This window comes from Rhizopus microsporus (assembly GCF_002708625.1).
Source record: "Rhizopus microsporus ATCC 52813 unplaced genomic scaffold scaffold_1, whole genome shotgun sequence".
Lineage (NCBI taxonomy): Eukaryota > Fungi > Mucoromycota > Mucoromycetes > Mucorales > Rhizopodaceae > Rhizopus > Rhizopus microsporus.
In genome coordinates, this window is record NW_019671916.1 from 1,674,247 (window position 1) to 1,697,777 (window position 23,531).

Below are 23,531 nucleotides of genomic sequence, written 5' to 3' on the forward strand. Positions count from 1 at the left end.
AGAACTAAATGACCGTATTAGTATGAGCAAATGATGTATAAACTCTGTTCCATTTTTTTTACCTATTCTTTTCTACCCTTTTGTTATTTAATTTATCTTCTGGTGCCAATAGCTCAAAGCTACAGAGTAAATCATTGGATATTGTCATGATCGCTCCATAGTTATCAAATTCACCACAGTAATTAGGCGCACTAAAGACGGTGACAAGTGTACGATCATTAAAGAACTCATAACCATCCTCTACCACCTTTGAAGCTATGAGTATAACTTTATCAACAGACACACATTAGAACTTACCATATGAGCTCGACAAATGAGATCAAGGTCAAACCTCTTTAAGAAATCATTAACATTCTTTTTTCCAAAGCAAACAGACACACCACGATCATTCTCACTCCAATCAGGCGATGCATCACTTGGATCAGACCAAAGCAAATCATTTAGTAATCCGTATTCAGGTACCTCTGTCGGTCTGGGCAGTGAAGCGATTTGATCCATCGATTGCATAAAAGGAGATAATCCACCATGGACACAGAATATTCTGTTACCGACAATGGCTGCAATAGGCATCGTATTAAACACATCACAGAATATCTTCCAAATCTTTACACTCGTCCTTCGTTTGCATTCATCATAAAAGCCATAAACTAATGCATGCGTTAATTTTGATTAAACCACACAAGTGCTCTTACATACTTCGTGTGACATCAGCGGATTCATGATTTCCACGCAACAAGAAAAAGTTTTCAGGGTATTTGACTTTAAAGCAAAGTAGCAATAAAATGGTTTCTAGACTATACATTCCTCTATCAACATAATCACCCAAGAATAGATAGTTGGAAGTAGGCGGAAATCCACAGAGATCAAATAATCGAATCAAATCAAAGTATTGGCCGTGAATCTATCTATTGTTTATAAGCTATTGCCCCTCTTTTCTTTTTCTATGATAGACACTTACGTCTCCTGCCACTTTTACACCTGGACTCAGTTCTAATAAAGTCTAAAAAGAAGGGGGAATCAGCTTCGATACACAAAACGTCATCTAAATAATACTCACAGGCTGACTCATGAATACATCATATGCATATCGACAAATGGCGATTATTTCATTTTGATTTAAACACACTGATTTACCAATCGGTCTGTTCTTATTTGAACCCACCTGTAATAACTTTTGGATACATGCATCGATATCAAGTGCGATGGGACCCTTTTGTGTTTGTTCTACTTCTTCAATTACTCCCTCTTCCTTGTTTTGTTGATGATAGTATCTTTCTTGTTGATATGCTTTTGTTCGTTGTTCTTGTTGATATTGTTGTTGTTGTTGTTGTGAGTAGTGAGGATGTGGTTGAGAACCTTGCTTGTACTCGTCAGAGAATTTACTTGTAGGTGGATTAAATACAGCGCCACCTTTGTTTATTTGTCTACTCTTATATTTATGTTTTGATTGATGATTTCCCATTGTTTGTTTTTTAAAATAAAATAAAAGAAAGAAAAGGAACGAAAAGGGAGAAGACTAAATTAGTCCTTTTAAAATAGGAAAAATATGAGCTAATTTTGTATCCACACAAACAGGGACACAAAGAATATAAAAGTGCATTAATAGCTTTATTTAGCAACTATTGTTCCTTACTGTGTCACATTACAAAAATAGTACGAAGATCCTTCATTCTCACTAGTTGAAAAAGAAGAAAGAAAGAAAGAAAGAGAGAGAAAGAGACATTCGTAATAATGATGACGTCGTTGTCACTTTTCATCTTGGCATCCATTTTTTAATATTGATGATGCTTCATCACTATGATTAACACATGAGCTCTTGTTTCTTTAGACTGAGTATTCTCATTGGCTGATATAGACTCACATCATGCCGGTGAGCTTTCCGGGGGAAGGTAAAAATAGCTTTATTTTTTTTTATTCTTGGCATTTTATATTTTATTTTTAAATCTATTCTAGCCACAATTGCCAACCATGAACAGTCGCACGTACTTCTTCATCTCCAGGGTCCTCCTTAAACATAACACCCATCTTTTCAATCATAAAATGATCTGCTTTAAATCCATAACCCATTAGCTCTCTATCATCCTCATCTTCCTTGAAGGGTCTTGTAGCAATCTGAAAGAATTCTAGATCACGATGTGCCAAATGAGGTCGATGATGCGTATAAAACACATACACACGGCCCGTCTTGGGTGTCAATAACTCTCTACATGTCTTGAGCATTGCATGATGTTGTGAATGATTAAAGACAAGATCACTCAAAATGATTACATCATAGGTTGATCGATCAGGTAAGTAACTTTTCAGTTTATCCGTGTTGCTGCCCCAAATGTACCCTTCGACATTGATATGGTTCTTTACTGGTTCTGGCATCTGATCGACGTTGTATTGTATATTATCAATCAGTTCTTTATCTGGATAGTCTGTCACTACCACCTTGGCAGCTCCATTTAACGATGCTATCAGACTTGGTAGCGCTCCTCCAGCTCCTAATTCTAAAACATATCTATCTTTCACCAGACGTGGGTGTGTGTCAAAGAGTGAAGCAAATACTTTAGAAGCGTTCCATAAATGATGAGCCCAGAGTGGATGAGAACCGACCAACTTGATCTTGACTTGTCTATATGAATCTAATATAAATGTTGAAATGAGATCATTTAAAGTGAGGCATATATATATATGTGTGTACCTTCTGGTACATTGTCTCTAGTATATATTTCAAATGTCGGTTCAACCTCTACAATGTCCTGATCGCTTTCTGCCTTGGAAACAATTTAGCCTTATTTGCTATGATTGACTGTTTGCCCAACTTACGCCAAATAGATCGCCAGCGAAACCCTCTTCATCAGACATGTTTAAAGAATAGAGGAAAAAAAAAGTAAATTTTTTATCGGAAGACCAATTTAGACGTAAAGTAGATCAGATTTATTAAATGCAAAAGGATGCTATATATGTGTGTTATGTTACAAGTGATCTTCTGGAGTGTAAACCTCTGTCCAGCCAAGACTTCGTTGAACAGCTTGTTGCCATTGATGACATTTTCTTTTTCGACCTATATTTATATGTGTTATTTAAGTACACTCTCTTTTAATCTTATTACCTTCGTCATTCCATTGAGGATAAAACACGTCTTCCTTTTCCGATAAGCTCAGCTTAATGTCGTCGATAGTGTTCCAGATACCAGCAGCCAAACCAGCGGCAAATGCAGCGCCCAATGCACTCGTGTCTCGCAAGGCTGAGCGACATACAGGAATACCTAAGACGTCTGCCTGAATCTGCATACATTGATCTGAGTTAGACATACCACCGTCCGCTTTGAGCGTCTTCAATGCAACACTTCGATCTATATTCATTGCTTCTAATATAGCACGAGTAGAGAAACAGACAGCCTCCAGGGTTGCTCGTGCCAAGTGATACTTGTTTGTGTATTGCGTCAAACCCACCAGTGTTCCACGAGCATCACCACGCCAATAGGGCGCAAACAGACCTGAGAAAGCAGTGACAAAGAAGACGCCACCCGTTGATTTGACTTTGGCTGCCAAAGTATCTATATCATCAGGCGATTGGATGATGCCGATGTTATCACGTAACCATTTGATAGCGGCGCCAGCGACACTAATAGACCCCTCCAGTGCATAAGATACCTGACCATTAGGGCCAAACTGATAGGCAACTGTAGACAGAAGGCCGTGTTTTGAGACGATGGGTTCGCTGCCAACGTTCATGAGTAAAAAGGCACCTGTTCCATATGTATTTTTGGCTTGTCCGATCTCAAAGCACTTTTGACCTACAAGAGCTGCCTGTTGGTCCCCAAGACAGCCCATGAGAGGTATTCCTTCCAGCGGACCCCATTGTACAGTGCCATAATTCTCAGATGAGGAAACAATCACTGGTAACATGTGATCAGGAATTTCAAAAAAGCTACACTTAATGGGTTAGCTGATGTTACTCCAAAGCCTCCGTCTTACTTACTCTAGCAGACGTGGATCCCATTGACACGTCTTCAAGTTCATAAACATCGTACGACTTGCATTTGTCACGTCGGTAATGTATTTGCCTCCTTGGATTCCACCTGTCAAATTCTCTTTTTATGTAAGCTTTACTGTCTTTTTCTTTTTCTATATTCTTATTTACCCAAATGAGCCATGTATCTACCGTACCAAACATAGCACGTCTCTTTTCAACAGCCTGTCTCACCTTAGGCACCCGTTCAATCAACCATTTTAACTTTACAGCCGAAAAGTAATTGTGAATGGGTAGGCCGCAAAGTTCTTGCACATTCAAATCCTGTTGCTTCTTCAATAATTCCTTGACAAGGCTATCCGTTCGAGTATCGCTCCAGACGATTGCATTATAAAGAGGTTCTCCCGTCTTACGATCCCACACGAGTGTTGTCTCTCTTTGGTTACATATACCAACGGCTTTTTTTTCACATGTTTCAGTGATCCTTTTTAATATCATAAAGCCCATTCTTTCTTACCTTTTAAATCTGACATATTGTATCCCATGAGACCAAACTTCCTGATAGCTCCATCTGCACATCGAATGACTGAATCCAATAGATCATATGGATCATGTTCAACCCAACTAAAAGAAAAGGATTAATATAAAATAGGCGCCCAAACTGTCAACACCCCGTTACCCTGGTCGAGGATATATTTGCTCAAACTCATGATGCTGAGAGGTAATATGCTTTCCTTTCTCGTCGAAAATTATAAATCTGGTTGATGTTGTTCCTTGGTCGATAGCACCTATATATTTCGGCATCTTTTATAATCGAAAATATACAAGAACAAAGAAAAAGAAAAAGACCGAGGGCTTCTTCTTTTCTTTTCTTGAATCGGAGAACAAATAGTGTTTTCCAATCTTTATATCTGTAGATCAGCAGATATATTCACTTTATATAAAAACGGGCCCTTTGTCTTTTCTTTCTCTCTCTTTGACATAGTTTTTTCTGCAGGGATGCGGAGGGACTCAGAGGTATATGCTCACTTATAAAAAACGTATCTTTGCTTTTTAAAGAATGGGGAAATTCTTTTGCGGAAGATGAATGTCTAGATACTTTGATTGTTGCATCTGTCAATTCGAATAATGATAATTGAAATCTTTAGAGTGGTCCATATGCTTTATGGACATAAGAAAGAGAGCAGTGGAGTGGAGAGTTTATTGCCGGATAGTAAATGCCTAAAAAGGGAAGGTGTACATTATGATGTGTCATGAATACGCGCAACCTAAGCAAAAAGTTCTTGACCATCTGTAGACTTTAGCCATTGATCAATGAGTTCGTTAGGGCTTAAACATGAAAATGTGTCAGTTCCAAGATGGCTACTAGAAATAGACATGCCTTCTGTTTTTGGTAAGGAGAACAGCGCATTGTCACACAAAGATAAATGGTTGCTTGGATGAACATGTGGTATTGTAACCTTGCTGTTGTTGTTGTTGTCGTCGTCGTCTTGGAAACTATCAAGTGATTTTGGGGATGAGCTTGGCGATGACGTACTATTCAGTATAGTATTTTTATTTCGTTGTTCTTTTGCTACTGCTGTATTAGACACCATGACATTGACATCATTCTTTTCGTTATTGTTGCTGAAACAGTTTACATAAGCCATCTCTGAAGGGGTTTCAGTAATAGGAAAGTTTAGGAACATAGCCATGTAGTCGTAAGGGGGTTGTTGGTTGGTAACCTGTTCTTTATTGATTGCAGGTGATGTTTCGTAATCTTTTCTGACTGATTTAGAAGGTTGTGGTTATGAATCTGTAAGATATCAAAGACACGCACACATACCTCTCTTTCTGTAAGGGCCACGCTTCAATCCCTTTTTTCGTTCTTTTCTAGGTGAATTCACGCATGTATCTGTCAACCCAAGCTTGATGCAGCGCTGACAAGGTCTTCCATCATCACATTTCTTGCACGCCTTTTGACAATTTACTAAATATACATCAGTTACGTATTAATAACAAAACTATAAGCCTACCACATGCATTCTTCACTTGGCTTCTTTTCGAGGTTTGGTTTTTAGCTTTAGTGTTTGTATTATTTGTGTTGGTGGCTGCAGCATGTGAAGCAACAGGTGCGTCTTCAGTATCAAATAGATTAAATAGCATACTGTCTATTACTAAGTTATGAACAAATGGGTTTGATGGTGTCATTATGTGTGTGTGTGTGTGATGAACTATATGATTTAAGTAAAGAAAGAAAAGGAAAAGAGAGAAAGAGAAAGAGAGATATAAATAAAAAGCCAGCCTGCATTTTATAAAAAAGGGTTATATGTCATTTTTGCGCATTTCTTTTTCCTTCTTTTTTGTGCATCTGCCTTCATCATTGTTCTTTTGGCTTCATGCCATTTGTCACTTTTGTTGTACTAAAATGCTATTTATGCCATCAGTCTCACAAAATACTTTTTTATGTAAATGAGTTGTAAATGAATCAAATATCCGAGGAAAGTAAGCAAAAGGTTCATTAATAATAATAATACGCTGCTCTTTTTTTAGCTTTAGAAAAGGTGGTTTACTACACTATTAAGAGAAATCTCTAATAATAGACGATTTTGGATAAAAAGTATCAAGTAAAAGCTCAGATGATATGTGATTATGGATAAGACTGCTTGTTTTTACAATAGAAAAAAAAGAGAGGAAACGATTGTTTATATCTGAATAATAGCTATGGCGTCATCTGTTCAATGCTATTAGCATGAGCTTCAATCATATGGTCAAAAGCATGTTGTAGGAGATCTTTTTTTTTTAAAAAAAAAAAAAAAAAAAAAAAAGAGGATGGACACGAAAAAAGAGGACAAAATGTACATCTATTAATGTGCATCTATTATGAATCTTTGGGTTCTACCAGCCTCGCTCTGGTACAACCCGACTCATCTTCCGGTTATTCTATTTGTTGCAGTTCCCTTGAAGGAAGGGGGGCCTCGAGTCGAGTGTCAAAAAGATGAAAGATGTAAACATCGAAAAATGCTCATATGCACAGTTTAACAAAATGTGGTGATTGAAATAAGAAAGGAAAGCGAATCAAATTGTTCAAACACTGCTTACATAAAATGTATTTCAGTATCTGTCGGCGAGTTTAGCATGATGCATTTCAGCGATCGAAAGGCTTCTATAAAGTAGAGAGATCATTCATAAAAATTAACTATGTAATAACTGTAAATGACTTGCTTCTGTTTCATGTTAATATGGTTAATTACCATAAATCAGGTGCTTTCTTCCTTCCACACACGCACATACAAGAAACGCCTTTTATCTACACATGAACAGTAATAAAGCAGGTACTGTTTAATGATTCGTCAGAGAATGCCCTTTTACAACCTGTTTTCAATAAAGATTGTTCTCGAAAGCATGTTTTTGTGCTTTATTTTGTGGCTTTTTACTTATTACAAAAATGTGACATTGTAAACAAAGGAAAAAAAGGAGTGGCTACACTGGGACACGTTTTCCTTTTTTCATGAAATCGTCCGAGAGCGAACGGACCGGTTACATAAACGATGCAGCTCCCTGAAATCTTAATGTTACTCAAAATTAAACAATAATTTTCATTATTCCTTTTTTCTGATTTCTACAAGTGAAGTAACCATAGAAACCTTAACTACATCCATAGCATTGCTAGCTCCCTTTTATTGCTACTTGTCTCTATTGTTATGGATCAATAAATAAAGAAAAAGAGTCAAGAAAATAGGAGTTTATAATAAAATGTTATTATCAGCCACATCTTGAAATAGACACGGTGATTTGTGAAATAGGAAATATTTATATGATCTGATGACACACTGTTGAAGAACTGTAATTAATTAAGAAGCGTCAAATAAAAGTACATATTTTATTTATTTATGCCCAGGTCCAACTAATGGGGATACGGCCATCAACAAAGTTACCAATCTTGCCGAAAGCAGCAGGACTTAAATCAACATCACCAACCTTACAGGGAGGACAGGTGTCAACAATCTTGACTCTGACAGAGCCCTTGGGACCATGAACGTTGATGTATTTACCACAGATTGGATTGAGATTTGGGTTGGCAGGGTTGTTCATTTGTGGAGCATTCTACGATAGTAAATTAATAAACCTTTCTTATTAATGAGTGTAATATAATTACCAAAGCAGCAACCAAATCTTTTTCGCTATTTGTCAGACCACAAGAACCTAATGAAGGTGTGTAGTAAGTACCATCACCAGAGAATGATTGTCCTCCTTTGCTTCCAGAGCCACCCTTCTTGGTTGTCTTGGTTGTCTTGTGTTTCTTTGTCGTCTTCTTGGATGTCTTTCTTTTGGTTGTCTTTTTTTTATGGGAGGATGACTTCTTTGATTTCTTTGTAGTCTTTTTGTGATGCTTTTTGTGAGTTTTACTATGCTTTTTATGATGCTTGCTTCTCTTCTCGATATTCTTGGCCCAGATCGGTCTGTTGGAATCCCCTTGACCAGCCAGGGCCATACCAGATAAAGTATTGAGAGCAACAGATGGGCTTTCAGGAGAAGCAAGATCACTAGGAGAGACAGGAGCAGAGCTCACTTGATAGACAATCGAGCTTGTCACAATTGAAGTCAAAGTGAAAAGAGAGGAATGAGTAAAACGCATTGTTTTGAACAAACAAAGGGAATGGGAGGAGTTGAAGGTTTTTGTTTAAAGAATAAAGAAAAAAAAAAAAAAGGACACATTGCACTCATCTTTATATTTCCAATGTTACGCAGAAATCAATCTAAATTACACTTTTTCTATTCAAGATTACTTGCGGTATGAAATTATGTGATTCGTACTGCCAATTCGTATTTGTTATTAATGACAAAAAATTAAGATATCGAATGTTGTTAATTAAGACAGAGGCTCCTTTTCATCACTCTCGACTCTCTTCAACAACAACAAAAAAAGATGTGGCGTATTCACTAAAGAGCCTATTGCCTCACTCTGCTCTTTTGAACACGCTCTGTTTTGTTGTCAATAAAGTAAAAGAACTTTTAACCGAGAAATAAACTGGACGGAGTTTAAAGTTTATTTTTGTCTTTCACGAACAATATTGGCAAATGTGGTTTTTCTTGTACCAATGTTTTCAGCAGCAATATCACTAAAGGCAAAGTAACCGCGATTATCAGAAACACCCAATTCCTTTTCTAATTCAGCAGTAATGGCAGCAGTCAACTTGGAATTACGATCATTTTCTATTATTCTTGTTAGTCTTTTTGTTTTCACATCATTGCATCATTACCAATGTGTCCAATAGAAATAACCTTACAAAGGTAACCAGGTTCATCTGTACCATTAAATACAAGGCTGTCTACTTTGCTAAAAGTGACCAAACAGAACTATTGACAGGTTATTGTCTTGTTTTCAACTTGTATTTATTCACTTACGCTTTCAGGTTTACCAATTTGCTCGGCAAAGACAGCACTTAGGCGTTTGATAAAGGACTTCAAGTCCTTGGGTGCAATGGCGGAATAAACTTCGAGTATAGGCATGATAATAAAGTTAATAAAGAGAAAAGAAAAAGTTTTTTTTTAAAAAAAAAAGAAAGAAAGAGCGAGAAGGTACTGTATTAATAATGCAAACTGCTTACGCTGACGTGTAAATGTTTTCTCAGCTTCATCAGCTGTCGGCATTTTTTTTTTACTCTCTGCTTTCAAGCCAATGTTATGCCGTAATTTTTTTTTCCCAATAAGACACGCTCTTCCTTTAGTAAACGTACATACTCTATTGATATGTCAGATGTAGAGAGATATAGAGAATGCAGAAGGGATGGATATATCTAAAGATCAGTAATCGATACTCATCTAAAAGTGAGTCACAACGCCATTTTCTATCATATAATAAGTTACGCCATAACCTGAATACAACAAACCATGTTCACAAGAGTGATAATGACTTCCAAATTTCGTGTATCTTCAGCTATTGATTACTAATACATCCAAATAACCGCAACGGAAAAACTTGTTGATAGATTCTTATACAGTGAGAACGGTGGACATTGTCACTTTGTGGAAATTGAATGTTCGTTACTGTCATGTTTTAGCACTGATATTGACTTAAAAAAAAGCATTGAAAGAGTTCATCACTAATCACTAAATCACTAAAATATACTTATCAACAATAGAAGAAGTTGCCGCGGCTATTCCTATTGAGTATAGCAACAGAAGCTTCCGTGACATCGTTCTTACCTTGAGAAACAGAAATAGAAATGATGGCCTTCGTCATGGACGTGATTTTGAGCAACGCTTTCAGCGTATCAACCAGACACATGCTGGATATATGCCAGCTCATTATGTGTTTTTACTTTTACATGGAATGCACAGCTGATATTAGAGTTTGTGTCTCTCATTTTCCTTCTTTACCGTTACTTCTTCGACTACTGTTCCTGATAATTACGATGATGATCCATGGTCATCGTGCGTCATTTTAATATCCTTGTCAGTCATTTTTATAAAGATAACTACTTTAATCGTCGGTTTTTAATAGAAGTGGATCGCAGTAAGTTGTGCAGTGCGTCAAAAACAGAGAGCTTTTCATTCCAGGATAGGTTTTATTATTAAGAAAAACATGGTTAAACAAAATGTAGTCAATCATTAATTAATATTACAAGGCCAACTACAGTTATCTCCTGCGGACCTCCCCTCCTCCTCTCAGCCGAAGCGAATCATTGCGTTCGGAAATGGTTCTTTGAGCTCAAGTATGAAAGGAAAACGAGCTGCATCCCAGACGTATTACTGAAGAAATCAAACGAAAATGCAAACGATCTGATGAGAGGACCGAATTTGTTTACGTTGACGAGTATTTAACGAGTCATATCTGTAACAAGTGTAAAATGAAATAAATGAACAAATTCTCTGTTTCTGGATCAAAGCGAAGAGTACATGCTATCCTCAAGTGTGAATCTTGTGGTACGGTGTGGAATCGCAATGCGAACAATGCATTAAATATATAAATATATTTGTTTACAAATCAAAGCATGGCAATGAAAGTACTTCCCCTTCAAAAGACCTGCAATAAACTAATGGTGCTCCCTGGATTTAATACGCTGTCTATAACGGCAGTGCACTCCTTAACGTCTCGGTAAGTATCAAATGAACAATACATTATATTTGTAACTTGTACCTGTCCAAATTATATTGTATATAAAAGAATGTCTGTAAACAGAGTGGCATCACATTGATAATATGTGCTACAACGTGATTTATATTGCTGTCGTGTATTAATAATTTATATATTTCTCCACTTCTTATTTACACAAATAAAAGGATACAATTGGAAGTTATTGTTTACCCGTTGTCCATTTCCAAATCAAACACTCAGCACTTCTTCATTTATATCACATCTGGAGCCCGACTTGAGTCAACTGGAACTTATGTAGATACGATCAGCAATTTAACGCCTGACCCGTAAAATATAAAATTACTAGAGTTGGTCAATTGAGCATTGTCAATCGATCATTAAAATCGGTACTGGAAGATATTGAATACTTATACAATAACATCAAGTTGTTGGTTAACGTTGATGAAGTAGACATTACATCAATTAAAAACATCTCTTGTAGAACCCTGAGAGACATTTTTTACAAGCATGGACAAGCAAGATCATGACCCCATTGTTAACTATGATACTGGATTTATTGAAGTCACCGTGAGGCATTTGTAAGAAACGTATTAATACACGATTTCACATTGTTTTATAATTTATTGACACAATATCTAACCTGGGTTTGATGGAGTAGCCAAATAATCTTTTGAATGGCATGATTCTTGAAAGAACTATAGCTGAACACACAAGTATCATAATCGTTAATCAGTTGTTCTTAGCTGATAATAATATTATTGAATTGGGATAGGTAACTCTGCATCTCGTCTGTCTTGAGATGTGTAAGAGCATAGCTGTAAGGGCCCTGCATAAAAGTTACATAATCGTACATTGATACTTTTATTCAATTATTTGCATCAAATAGGTATAGTTATAAATACTCAATCGAATTGCTTCAACCGTCAGTTTAAAAGAGCTGTGTATCAATAGCACACCAAACTGTCTCATTCGTCAATAGCGTATATTTTAACTATTAGAGTATATAAGCGAATACAGAGCTATATTATTAATAAGAGTCAACAGGAACAAGTTTAATATTAACCACTAATTTCCTGAATGATATCTGAATCTTTTACTCAATGAAGAAGTACCCTTAAATGCAAAAGAAAGCCGTATTCATAATTATATGCAATGGCTGGGAAGCGTAATATTATAAAGAGAGAGAGAACATGATTAATCTGTGAATAACAAAGAAACAATGCTGTAACCTAATCACATCTAATGATGTTTTCTTGGCTGGTTCCAAATTGTGTTTAGTGTACCCACCTTTTCAATCTATCATGCATGCTATCATTTCGAATGCGTTATCTATATAAACTGGGCTTACCTTATCATAGATATTGTTGACTTTTAGCGGCAGCGTCTGTGTAACTTTTTGATATACGCCTCAAGCCCACTACACCCCGGATAACCGGAAGCCTTGACCATGCCGATAGCTTATCTGTAGTTTCAAGATAATCAATAATATAACGAAAATACAGATGTTGATAAATAGACTATATGCGTTTTAATCAGACCCACTTTCGCTCGGATCAGATAGCGCTTCTTCTTGTTACCACTTCCATTAGTGCTGTTATCAACAAACTTTTTCATTCAGAAATCACTGCCCAAAGATTAACAAATACGCTAGTTCAAGTTGTACATAAATTCAAATAGCCTCCTTGAAGCTAGCCTTAATTGGATGTGATAGTAATTGTTTGTTTATAATGATACGTGATTGATCTGTTTATCTCTATCTCTTTTATAAACTAACCGCATGCTATTGCTACATGTGAAATGTCTGTTAAAGAGATAGTGATAAACCTCATATTTTCTTTAACTATATTTAATATATCTTTTAAGTATTTACAAAATCGTCAAACGCAGGGCTTATACAAATGCTGGTTAGTTCAATAATCCTTTCTTTTCCACTCCCGCAACTGTGATTTGAATCAACAAGTTCCGCTTTCTGCTGCCAAACGTACAGAAAGAAACTTAAAAATTTTTTGTGTGGAAAGCATTTGTACGACCACAGAATAAAAAGGGTTCTCTTTACCAGTTTACCATAAAAAAAATCAGATGATTATGGTTTTTTAAGGCATACAAGGCTTTAAAAGACAAAATAACAAAATGTATTTTGCAGGAAGTAAGAAGAAAAGAAGAAAGGGAAACGCAAGAAAAAGGACAAATGTCAAATGCTTCAAGCCAATGATTATCAACAGAAAAAATCAAAATCAAATTGAGATTACTAACTCAAAAGTGAAGGTCTTTTTTTTATGACAACGAGAGCACTGAGGCACTTGAGGTATCAATGTATGTTACCTAATAGGGCAATGTAATCGGATGTTTCATAGACAATTGAGCTTCTAGAACCCAAAATCAAGACAGATTTGTTTGCCATGGTTACTTTGGAAACAAATGAATCGAGAAAGTGCAGTTGCTATAAAGACGTGTTCTTGCTTAGTGTAGAGGATGATTCATATATCCATTTGGTGTGATTAGAATTTTTGTTAAAAATAAAACATAATAAAAGTAATAGGCTTTACAGTAATGCGGTAGTTCAAAAAACAGTTGGTTATACAAAAATAAGGGAAGGCTGCACGCATATTCGTCGGGTAACTGCAATTTTTGTATAACGACGTGACGACGATCAAGTGAAGTACAAAACAGAGGGAATTTCATTTTCTATTTCTCTCTTTCTTTTCTTTCTCTCTCTCTCTCTCTTTTATTAAACGTAAACTATACCCAAACACTCATTTAACAATAGAGAAAGAGGAAAAGAGAAAATGTATGGAACCAATTATTCAAGACAACATGAAACAGAGCATAATGTAATTGACAAGTCTACTGCTAGAAAATCAGATCCAAGTATTATCAGTGCAGTTAGCAGTAACCTTTCGAGTTTAAGATTAAGTGAGATGTCAAGCTCAGGGGCATCTGCAACACCTGATTGGATGACATCAAATCACCATGTAGAATTTGATATTATTGACAGTTTGGATTATGATGATGTTGACGATGGGCTCATTGGTAAATACAAGTGTCATGGATGGTATATGGGCTTATACTTTTTTTATTTAAGATCAAGAGATGATGCATCAAAAGAGAGAGTCGATTATTAAGGAATTACATAATTCAGAGAAGATGTACATAAAAAACGTATTAGAAGTCCTTAGAGATTCATACATCTTGCCTTTGCGTAAAAGCGCAAAGCAACCTTCATATGGCTTTTTGGGCATGAAAAAGCCTCCTTGTACCGAAAGAGAAACGAATTGGCTATTTTGTAATTTTGAAGACATCATACGTGTACATCAAGAAATTTTAACAAGCCTAGAAGAGCGGTAAGATCATCCCGCCTCTCCCTTTGTGTCTTTTTGCTTTTCAATAACCATTTTTACTTTATTTTAGTCTAGCCATTTGGGGTCCGACACAGATCATGTCCGACATTGTACTCACTTGGGTATAAAAAAAACCAAAAAAAAACCAAGACTATCCTGACCCTATTACCACATGTATAGTTTCCAAAGATTCAAGGAGCATATCACACCTATTTTGATAATTACAGTACTATGGTCACTACAGTCGAACGCCTAAATCGATATCCGCCTTTTAAAAAGTTTTCAGAGGTAAACACTGACAGGAATCACATGTATAGTTCAAGTTTGACTAATATACTCAAATGATTTAGTCAGTAGAAAAGGGCTTGACTAAAGAAAAAACTTTATTGCATTTACTAACAACGCCTGTTTCATGTATTCCACGCTATGGAAAACTACTTTCTGCTTTGGCGGACAGTACATATTCTTTGCACCCTGATTATGCTGGCTTGATGCAATGTAAGCAACGCGTAGAGCAACTGTTTGAGGAGTTCAAGATGAGGTAAAACGAATGATAGATTCATTAAACATTCTCCCTTTTGTTTATGCTTGCGTGAATGTAGAATTGCAGAAGCTAAAAATGTCGATCAGGTGTACGAGATACATACGACCATGACGGATCAACCATTTGGCATCAGGGCAGAACGTAGACTGTATTTACAGGGTGATTTTATACAAATCACCAAATCAAACACACAAGAAGAAAGGACTTATTTCCTCTTTTCTGATATGCTGGTCTATGTCAGACGAAAGCAAAACAACTTACAATACAAAGGCCATATTCAATTGGAAAGAGCAAAGATACGCTTACTTCCAAAAGATGAAGTGAACGAAGAAGGCTACTGTATCGAAATCATTTCCTCCTTCCAAGGCGTGGATTCGCTCAATACAACCTTTATGGCATCGCCTACAGTACATATCATGAAACTGCCCAGTAAAGCAGAGCAAATGAAATGGAAAGCATGCTTGGAAAATTCAGTTTCACGTATCGAGCAGCTAACTATGCAATCTAGATGTAAGTGTATACATGACAGCATAGAGCCATTTTTTGCTGATTAAAAATTAGTGCAAACAAGTAATAGCAGCAAGTTAACGCCACCGGGCTCCATAAGAAAACAAGGTACTACCATCTCTAATGAATCGAGTAAATCCGTCTCGCTCTCTTAGGATACCTTTCTCAACACCCCATTCCACTCATTCATATTACTCCCTTCAACAACTTTGTAAAGTTTATATGTATATAATATATGCCCTTCCTCTCCCATCCCACTCCTTCCCTTTCTCAACCTCTTGTCTCATCCCTTTGTCTCTCCTTTGAGTAAATCATACAGTCGCTTGACCTAAAATAAGACGGATATAAAACTTACGTTTAATGGTGTTCGTAGTCAATCAATCTTGGGCAGTTTGCTGTCTTTTATGCTTGATAAGAACCTTGGTGCTCGTGTATATTCCTTTTTTTTTTTCTTTTTTCTTTTTTCTTTTTCTGATCTACATATCATGGACAATACTGCTTACTTTATACCTTAAAGTCCCTAGACTAATGAGATGAGCATATGTTCACAATCGTCATCAACGACAAGCTCCCGTTGAAGCCTCCAGATTCTAATGAGGATTCAAGCAGTAGCTGTCATTTGATCGACAGCAAAATCGTTCATTTGTGAGGACGTTGGCAGTTGCTGTGGGAAAGCACGAATAGAAATGGATCGCCATACCGTTTGTTTGATTAAGGATCACACAAAGTGCTCTTCAGACTCTGATTGTTAACATAGAGGACAACTAGAGGCTCTCAAAGCAACCAGGAAATCAAACGGTGAAGCAGCTGTTGTGAAGGGAACCGTTGGTGATACAGATAATATAAAGCCGTGTGCATGGCACACTGCCAAAAGCGGGAGCGAAACGTGGGAAGACTGAGGTAAAGGATTCTTTAATGTGGGAATCGACGCACAATCTTCCGTCTCCAACAAACATTATGGATTGAGGTTCCCTTACTCATTGACGTGTGTAGTGAAATTGTCAACCGACGGTAGTTGCATGTAACGGTAGGATTTGACTATCAAAGCTGTGATAGGCAAACCGAGAGACAAAGCCAGACGAAGCATGGACCCAAAGTAAGATCAAAGAGCGTCAAAAAAGACAAGAATGTCATCACTTTCGGATGGTTAGCATGGTAAATTTGTCTTTTTTCATTTTACTATTGGGCTGTGACTTTTTTGACGTACTTTTCCCTTTGCTTTTGTTTTTTCGTACTCTTGCTGCTTGATCCTTCCAGAACACTAGGTTAGTCTGGTGTAGTTTCATGATTCTTCTGTCGATATCTTGTATCAAAATCTTGCTTCAATATAGAAATACCAACGCCATCTGTTTCAAGCCTTGTTCCTTGAATGCTTTGGCAGAAAGATTTACCACCTATAAAGAAGCCGGCCTGAATTGGGATACCAGTACTGTGATCAAAAGCGCATGAATAATGTACCAAAACGGCGCCGGTCTGGTTAAGTCACTTACTGCAAGATAAATCAAGTAGCAGTGGATAGAGCTTCAAGGGCTACCCAGACATTGATACTGTTCTATTTAATGTTCAGCTGTAGAGAATGGACTGATCAACATATGGTTATTCTTCTTAAAGATCACCAATAAACTTTTCAAAGTGGTGATAATAGAAATTCTAAAAGAGAGTAGTCGTCGTGATATAAACGAATGATTCTGCTACGCTTTATTTGTAAGTTGCGAAGTTTTTTCTACACCACTGACTTCGGAATTTTTCTTGACGGCTTATTTCATAACTTATCAAGTAGTTATCCATGTATGCTTGAATGCCATGGTTTTATGGCGACTCCATTATTCATGATATTTTATCTAATCTGCCGCTTGATGGCTACTTTAATCCAGCCATATGGATGCGATGACTGTTGTATACATGGTCTTAATACACGCTCAGGTCTATGTAATCGAACAAAGTTGATGATATTTAAGCAACCTATGGCACCAGTGGACTGAGGCTTAATTTTTCAATAGTCCAAACATAATTATTAAGGGATAAATGGCGGTATATTGGACTTGTGGTAAGTATATGATTGAAAGTATCACCAATTTCTAATGAATTGGAAAAGCTGTTGCTTCTGTATTGGTTTTGATGGCTGATCTGAAATCTTTGCTGAGGAAAAGTAATCATGTTATGTACTCCATTAAAACTAGAGGTACTGTCCACAGACCACAATTGCAATTAGATATACATTATGGATATTTTAAACGCGATTTGAAAGATTGATGCATTGTAATGAATAACGCGTCCACTCCTAAGAATAATGACATCAAAAAGGGAGTCTTTCTCTATATTGGGTTAAAATTCTATTGAGCACTTATGATCTGTTTGTAAGAGTAAAATGAAAAGAGAAAAACTCTCGAAAAGAAGACATGATATTTTCAATAATACTTAATGTCGTGCAACAGTATCCTTTTGAGTGATATTAATACTCCATGGCAAGCTTTTGAAGATTGCTTCTCTGCATTAGCCTGACTTTGCTATTTTTTTTTGGTTTCACTATGATGCTATTTATATTCATTCTCAGACGAATGACGTCGGCAAAAAATTTCCGAAGGAGCTTTTCCCAAAATCATCTTTTTGGAAACAAATAGAAAGCAACCCTAGTAGAAAAAAAGTTTTATTTTTGAACTAAAGAAGTAGCTTCTTTTTTTTAGTCTTGCTTGCTGTAGAGAGACTTCTATTTTTTTTTATAAAAAGCATAGCAAAACAAAAAAAAGTTCAACTACGGATCTCAAGAATGACAAACCAGATGGTGTCTCGATTTCGAGTGAAAAAGCTCTCACCCAAACACCCTCTCCCTATTTACAAAGAACATGAACTCCCTGACTTGGCGGACGCTACAAACATTCAAAGAGCAGTGCCTCAGATAGAAACAGGTGTAGAGAAAGAAGAGGAGGAAGAGGTAGGTTTACTATAGTCCTTTATTTGGGAGTTTTTTTTCTTGTATTAAAAAAGTGTGATTTATTTTATAATACAATTTATACATGAATCATTTATCCGACGAATCATACTCATTTTTATTTTTGTATTGGTAGCATGACCTCCAAGCTGCTATTTCTGCTGCGCAAGCGGCTGTGACAACCGGCGTGACCATAGAAAAGTACATCCCTACTCCTGATGCTTCTCGATTGATATCAGACAATGAATATAATGCCCTCTACAAGAAAAAATATAAAGAGTCAACAACACTTATCAAGTTCTCATCAACTGTGGAGGACTGTATAGGTTGTCCCTACGTCATGGACGAAGAGGATGATACCTTTCTACAGTCATATAATAAGCAATATCCTGGAGAACCACTTTCTGAAGATACGTTTGAGAGTATTATGAACGAGTGTGAGTCAATAACCAATCAAAATTGGCCACATCTGTACTTGGTATGTCTCCCTATTTTTTTTTTAATTGCAAAAATCCAACCCACGCTTTTATACTAGGATCCTGAGCAAACACCTGATTTTAAAACATTCAAAGAACATGTGCCTGATTACTCCAAGCTAAATAGTTGTCCTAGTCTTCCTGTTGTCTTTGAACACTGGCGAAAACGCCGATTAGAGAGACGAGGTAAAGCCATCGTCCCTCAACTCAAGCTAGAAGAGACTGTGAAAAACGAACTTGATCCTTATATCTGTTTTCGTCGTCGTGAAACAAAGCCTGTGCGAAAGACACGACGTACAGATCAACAGTCGCTGGAAAGGTTACGTAAGCTACGGTCTGAGATGGAAATGGCTCGTAATCTGCTGGAAATGGTCCTACGACGTGAAAAGATTCGAAAGGAAAGCCTGGTACTGGAGCACGCCGTCTTTGATAAAAAGATTTTACTGCAAGATTACCAACGCAAGCTGGGTATTAAAGAAGATGAAGACTTGATTCATCTGTCTTCCAAGAAGAAGCGCAAAGTGTCAATCGGTGGATCTTCTGGGTAAGTGAACATTATTGAAAAGGTACCTTGTGTATACTTATTGTTGTGTATAGTGCTACTATCAAGATACCTTTGCATAAGCTTAGACGAGATATTCGTATCGAAAAGTCGCCTGCTCAATTAGCCATTGAAGCTGAACTGGCTCGTAGAAAGGAAGTCGATTTACCGTACGAGGATGTCACAGAAGACCCTTATCAGCCCTTTCCTCTATCTACACCACACCACTTCTTTCAATCGCTGTCGAACAAACCATCACGTACACGGTACCGGAAACGTGTGGGCCGTGGCGGTCGCATCTTTATTGACAGATGCGGGTACTCTGCACGCTACAGACCCACTGGCGGAAAGACAAGACCAGGAGAGCTGCAAGAAACTACGTATGATCGCTTTCGGTTTGACTCAGACAATAGTGATACAGATGATGAGGATGGAAATGAATTGGTCGTTGATGAAATGAGCAGCTTATATCTCAAACATAGAGTACAGCTTCTGTCTGAGACAGAGCTTAGAAATCTTATGACAGTTCCTTTTTTAACACCACTCAATATGATCAATCAAGCTAGAGCTGCAGCTGCAGCGGCGGCAGCCCAACAACAACAACAGCAGCAGCTGCAACAACAACAACAACAGCAGCAGCTGCTGCAACAACAACAACAGCAACCACAACCATCCTCCTCCCCGCAACCTCTTCAACAAGGGTTTAGCCGGTCACCGTCAGCAACGCCTGTCCATCAAATAGGACCTACTGCTTCTCCCATCAAACGTCAAGCCAGTCGTACGAAACTAACGCCTCAACAGGCAGCAGTGGCCATGGCCAATGGTATGATTGCTGCCAACATGGCTGCTGTCGTGAATGGTACATCCAGTGCAAACAAGGCTACGGCTATGCAGATGGCCATGGCTGCTGCTCAACAGCAGTTGAATGAAGGTAAATATATAAAAATAAGAAACAACCAAAACTGAACTCTTGTATTTTAATAGCAGCAACGCCAAAGCACAATAGTACGCCACCTTTATCACTCCACTTTTAAGAAGAATCTTTTGTACAAACTCCCCCTCCCCCCTTTTTTTTGATTTTTTTGACGCAAAACACACATTGTAAATTATTGCTATGACACTGCTCTATACATATATATAATATACATACACCCACACGCTCTTCCACCACTTTTTCACACTTAATTCATATATAATATAATTTTAATAATATAATACTACATAAATCTGCTTTAATGCGTACAATAAAACGTTATTGCACTTTTTTTTTTTATTATCTAATACAGTATTTATTTAAACTTCCAAGCAGAAGTACTGGGAGCCACAAAGACGCCTGAGTTGATGGAACCCTTGACTTTGACGACGAGGGTCATGGATTCGTTATAGTCATTCTTGGCTTGAATGCGAACCTTGTTGCCGACTTGACGAACGGGGCCCATATCAGATTCGGTAAACTTGATGTTGGAGGGTGTAGTGAATTCGATGGTAACAGATTTTTCAAAGGGAGTGAGCGTGGTACGACGAGCATTGATAACAGCTTCAAAGCTATTCTTGTCAGTGGAAGTAACAGCGAGTTGTGCAGCAACCTTGGAAGCCTTGTATGGGCGAGGCACAGGACCATTCTTAGAGCCGAAGGAAGCAGCTGTAACTTCGAGTGCGCTGGCTGAAGGGCAAGTGCTGCCAGAGCCAGTAGCATAACCACAGTAGATAGAGGTACCATCGGTGGTAGGGATACAGACAGTGTTGGAGGGGCAGGAGGAGGCAACCCATTTGCCATGGTCGCAGACAGCGTACTTGCCATCGGCTGTACAAGCATATTGGTTTTGAGTAGAGCAAGGCTGATTGGCAACAGGACAACTGCCAGGTGTACTGGTAGCAGTAGGGGCAGTCGTAGTCGTCGTCTTGGTGCTTGTTGCTGTCGTTTTTGTTGTTGTCTTGGTAGCTGAAGAAGAGGAAGGAGGAGGAGTGGAGCCACCGCTGTGGACAAGCGAGTAGAGTTGAGAGTTGAAGCCACCGTTATTCCAGGCTTGAGAGGCATCCCAAACTGAGACACCACCGTAGCTGGAGTACTTGGAAGAAAGAGAAGGAACGATAGTTTGAAGAGTAGACATGGGAACGTAGCCGCTGCCTGCAGCAGTAGATGAGCCAGGAACCGTAAGCATGATCTTGACGTTCTTGTTAGGTGACGTCGTCTTGGCCCAGTTATCCCAGGTGTCAAAGTTGAAGGAGGAACCAGTAGCAGAGCAATAGTTGTTGTAGAACTGAACATTGACGTAGTCGAAACTAGCCGAGTTCAACACACTGCCGAGAATGGCGTCAGGGAAGGGGCACTGAGGAGCAGCACCGATAAGGAAGTTGCTGGAGAACTTTTGACGAAGAGCGTTCACAAAAGCAACGTAACCCGTAGATGAGCCACCTTCGATGTCAAGATCGACACCATCAATAACAGCATCGCCAAATGGACGTGTGTCTGAGCTTCCGCCACCAAAGAGATTCCAGATCGTCTGTGCGAACTGTTGTCCTTGGGCATCGCTTGTGAAACCGTAGACACCAGCAGCACCACCAAGAGAGAGAATGACCTTGACGCCCTTGTCTTGACATTTCTTGATATCTATCAAGAAAGAAATGTTAAGAGATTCCGACAACAAAAGATCTAACACTTACCAGCACCAACAGCAGGGCAACTAAGTAGCTGAGTATTGGGAAAATAGGTACCAGCACAGGCGTTAGAAAGGTTAATCTCAGGGATACCACCAACGTTAAAGACGTGAAGGAAGGACAGGAGGACGGCATCGACTTGACCAGATTCACAGTAAGTGCCTAAGGATGCTTGTGTATTTGATCCACCAGCAGAATTTTGACCCCAGTAGTACATGACATTAGGGCCGCGAGAGGACCAAGCAGCTTGAACACCAGTCGATGCCAAAAAGGCAGATATAGCCATTCCAAGGAAAGTACGAGTAAGCATGTTGAAGAATAAGGGAAAGAAAAGTGTAAAGATAACGATTTGATGTCAGGATGTCCAGTGAGTATTTATATGCGTGAGCTAATGTTGCCATGTCTTCATTATCTTTTTTTTTTCCCATTGCAGCTCAAGTTACACGTTACTGAATAAGTTTAGGGTCATAGGTAATATCAAGTAATAATATCAAGTAATATATTACATATTAAAACTCATGTTACATTGAGATAAAAAGGAAGAAATGGCAGGGATATCGTTCGAAAACAAAGAAGCGGTTATTTCATGATCAGTCAGTTGCATTCATAGACGTATGTATGTCATCTGGTTTAAGCATTGTTTACTATGCACATGTAATAATGCAGTAAAGAGAGAACAAAAAAGAAAAATCACGTGTAACCAAATATCCTGGACAAGGGTAAAAGGGAACCTGACTGAATAAAAAGGGTCCAGAAGAAAAAAAAAGAGGGAGGAACAAGGCAAATTATACCAGCTGTTCTTTGTCATTTTTTAGAAGGAGTTGTAACATCTTTAGGTTACAATAACTAATTACATGTCAACAGGTAAATCAGGCATGAATTTTATGATTTTTGCAGCATTATTAAACTTGTTATTCAAAATGGAAATTTAAGAATACACGTTTTGATGAACAATCGTATTACTTTAATACAATCAGCAATGTTGACTGTGTAATAGCTTAAATTTGGAGTGCCTTTCTGTTTTATTGATAATAATAAAGCACATAAACAACAAAGTGACAATGAACTTGATAGCTGGTACGAGTAAATTTAAAAGCTATCAGCTCTTCACCAAATGATGCTTAGTAAAGTAAGAAGATGCAACAATAGTGTAAGCTAATGATAACTGTGACATGAACGCCTATTTTGGAGTCTTTGGCGCACAAAATGAGGTTTATTAAACAGCTTTGTACTCTAGATACCGAGTAGCGGCAAAAGCACTGTATATCACCGAAAAGCATAACATCGTAACATCAGCAGTTTTGTCTTTTTAATTTTGCTCCTTGCAAAAGTATCAAACCTATTCTGTCTGACTGAGTTTTGATCAATGGGAAATAAAATAAGGAGGATGTTATACCATTAATTTCAATTAATTTTCTTATGCTTGGTACTCTATGAGTAGGTATGCTGTCCGTGATTATGCAGCTTTCTTCCGAGAACTCGTATCAATCCAGGGCA

General features: G+C 37.8%; 9 protein-coding genes across 9 annotated transcripts; 2 read left to right on the forward strand and 7 right to left on the reverse strand.

Annotated features, from left to right (window-relative positions):
* Positions 1-58: 58 nt before the first annotated feature.
* RHIMIDRAFT_284997 (Metallo-dependent phosphatase) lies at positions 59-1,757 on the reverse strand (the record flags this gene model as incomplete). The annotated part of the gene is made up of 6 exons (XM_023613232.1): positions 59-247; positions 298-647; positions 697-901; positions 959-1,000; positions 1,058-1,210; positions 1,740-1,757. 6 exons carry the CDS (start codon positions 1,755-1,757, stop codon positions 59-61), a joined length of 957 nt encoding a protein of 318 aa, XP_023471292.1.
* A 124-nt stretch (positions 1,758-1,881) lies between these two features.
* On the reverse strand, positions 1,882-2,858 carry RHIMIDRAFT_9420 (uncharacterized protein). The gene is made up of 3 exons (XM_023615899.1): positions 2,812-2,858; positions 2,687-2,759; positions 1,882-2,627 (listed from the first exon to the last, which is right to left on the reverse strand). The coding sequence occupies exons 1-3, from the start codon at positions 2,848-2,850 to the stop codon at positions 1,945-1,947; spliced, it is 795 nt and encodes a 264-aa protein (XP_023471293.1). The 5' UTR covers positions 2,851-2,858; the 3' UTR covers positions 1,882-1,944.
* A 44-nt stretch (positions 2,859-2,902) lies between these two features.
* RHIMIDRAFT_9421 (glycerol kinase) lies at positions 2,903-4,885 on the reverse strand. Its single transcript, XM_023615900.1, has 6 exons — positions 4,640-4,885; positions 4,478-4,584; positions 4,132-4,418; positions 3,970-4,079; positions 3,098-3,918; positions 2,903-3,049 (listed from the first exon to the last, which is right to left on the reverse strand). The coding sequence occupies exons 1-6, from the start codon at positions 4,762-4,764 to the stop codon at positions 2,961-2,963; spliced, it is 1,539 nt and encodes a 512-aa protein (XP_023471294.1). The 5' UTR covers positions 4,765-4,885; the 3' UTR covers positions 2,903-2,960.
* Positions 4,886-5,080: 195 nt separating this feature from the next.
* On the reverse strand, positions 5,081-6,206 carry RHIMIDRAFT_9437 (uncharacterized protein). Its single transcript, XM_023615902.1, has 3 exons — positions 5,976-6,206; positions 5,786-5,929; positions 5,081-5,728 (listed from the first exon to the last, which is right to left on the reverse strand). The coding sequence occupies exons 1-3, from the start codon at positions 6,148-6,150 to the stop codon at positions 5,229-5,231; spliced, it is 819 nt and encodes a 272-aa protein (XP_023471295.1). The 5' UTR covers positions 6,151-6,206; the 3' UTR covers positions 5,081-5,228.
* A 1,270-nt stretch (positions 6,207-7,476) lies between these two features.
* Positions 7,477-8,622, reverse strand: RHIMIDRAFT_288448 (uncharacterized protein). The gene is made up of 2 exons (XM_023613566.1): positions 8,099-8,622; positions 7,477-8,046 (listed from the first exon to the last, which is right to left on the reverse strand). The coding sequence occupies exons 1-2, from the start codon at positions 8,576-8,578 to the stop codon at positions 7,831-7,833; spliced, it is 696 nt and encodes a 231-aa protein (XP_023471296.1). The 5' UTR covers positions 8,579-8,622; the 3' UTR covers positions 7,477-7,830.
* A 41-nt stretch (positions 8,623-8,663) lies between these two features.
* On the reverse strand, positions 8,664-9,507 carry RHIMIDRAFT_310265 (Tautomerase/MIF). The gene is made up of 3 exons (XM_023614640.1): positions 9,349-9,507; positions 9,204-9,300; positions 8,664-9,156 (listed from the first exon to the last, which is right to left on the reverse strand). The coding sequence occupies exons 1-3, from the start codon at positions 9,451-9,453 to the stop codon at positions 8,990-8,992; spliced, it is 369 nt and encodes a 122-aa protein (XP_023471297.1). The 5' UTR covers positions 9,454-9,507; the 3' UTR covers positions 8,664-8,989.
* Positions 9,508-13,742: 4,235 nt separating this feature from the next.
* RHIMIDRAFT_254340 (Dbl homology domain-containing protein) lies at positions 13,743-15,901 on the forward strand. The gene is made up of 8 exons (XM_023611084.1): positions 13,743-13,829; positions 13,896-14,071; positions 14,124-14,382; positions 14,450-14,501; positions 14,560-14,667; positions 14,730-14,920; positions 14,982-15,433; positions 15,485-15,901. The coding sequence occupies exons 2-8, from the start codon at positions 13,960-13,962 to the stop codon at positions 15,583-15,585; spliced, it is 1,275 nt and encodes a 424-aa protein (XP_023471298.1). The 5' UTR covers positions 13,743-13,829; positions 13,896-13,959; the 3' UTR covers positions 15,586-15,901.
* A 1,867-nt stretch (positions 15,902-17,768) lies between these two features.
* RHIMIDRAFT_288450 (uncharacterized protein) lies at positions 17,769-20,622 on the forward strand. Its single transcript, XM_023613567.1, has 5 exons — positions 17,769-18,362; positions 18,496-18,837; positions 18,895-19,379; positions 19,433-20,307; positions 20,361-20,622. The coding sequence occupies exons 1-5, from the start codon at positions 18,198-18,200 to the stop codon at positions 20,408-20,410; spliced, it is 1,917 nt and encodes a 638-aa protein (XP_023471299.1). The 5' UTR covers positions 17,769-18,197; the 3' UTR covers positions 20,411-20,622.
* Positions 20,603-22,808, reverse strand: RHIMIDRAFT_310267 (chitinase 2). Its single transcript, XM_023614641.1, has 2 exons — positions 22,041-22,808; positions 20,603-21,987 (listed from the first exon to the last, which is right to left on the reverse strand). The coding sequence occupies exons 1-2, from the start codon at positions 22,342-22,344 to the stop codon at positions 20,666-20,668; spliced, it is 1,626 nt and encodes a 541-aa protein (XP_023471300.1). The 5' UTR covers positions 22,345-22,808; the 3' UTR covers positions 20,603-20,665.
* Between the last annotated feature and the right edge of the window lie 723 nt (positions 22,809-23,531).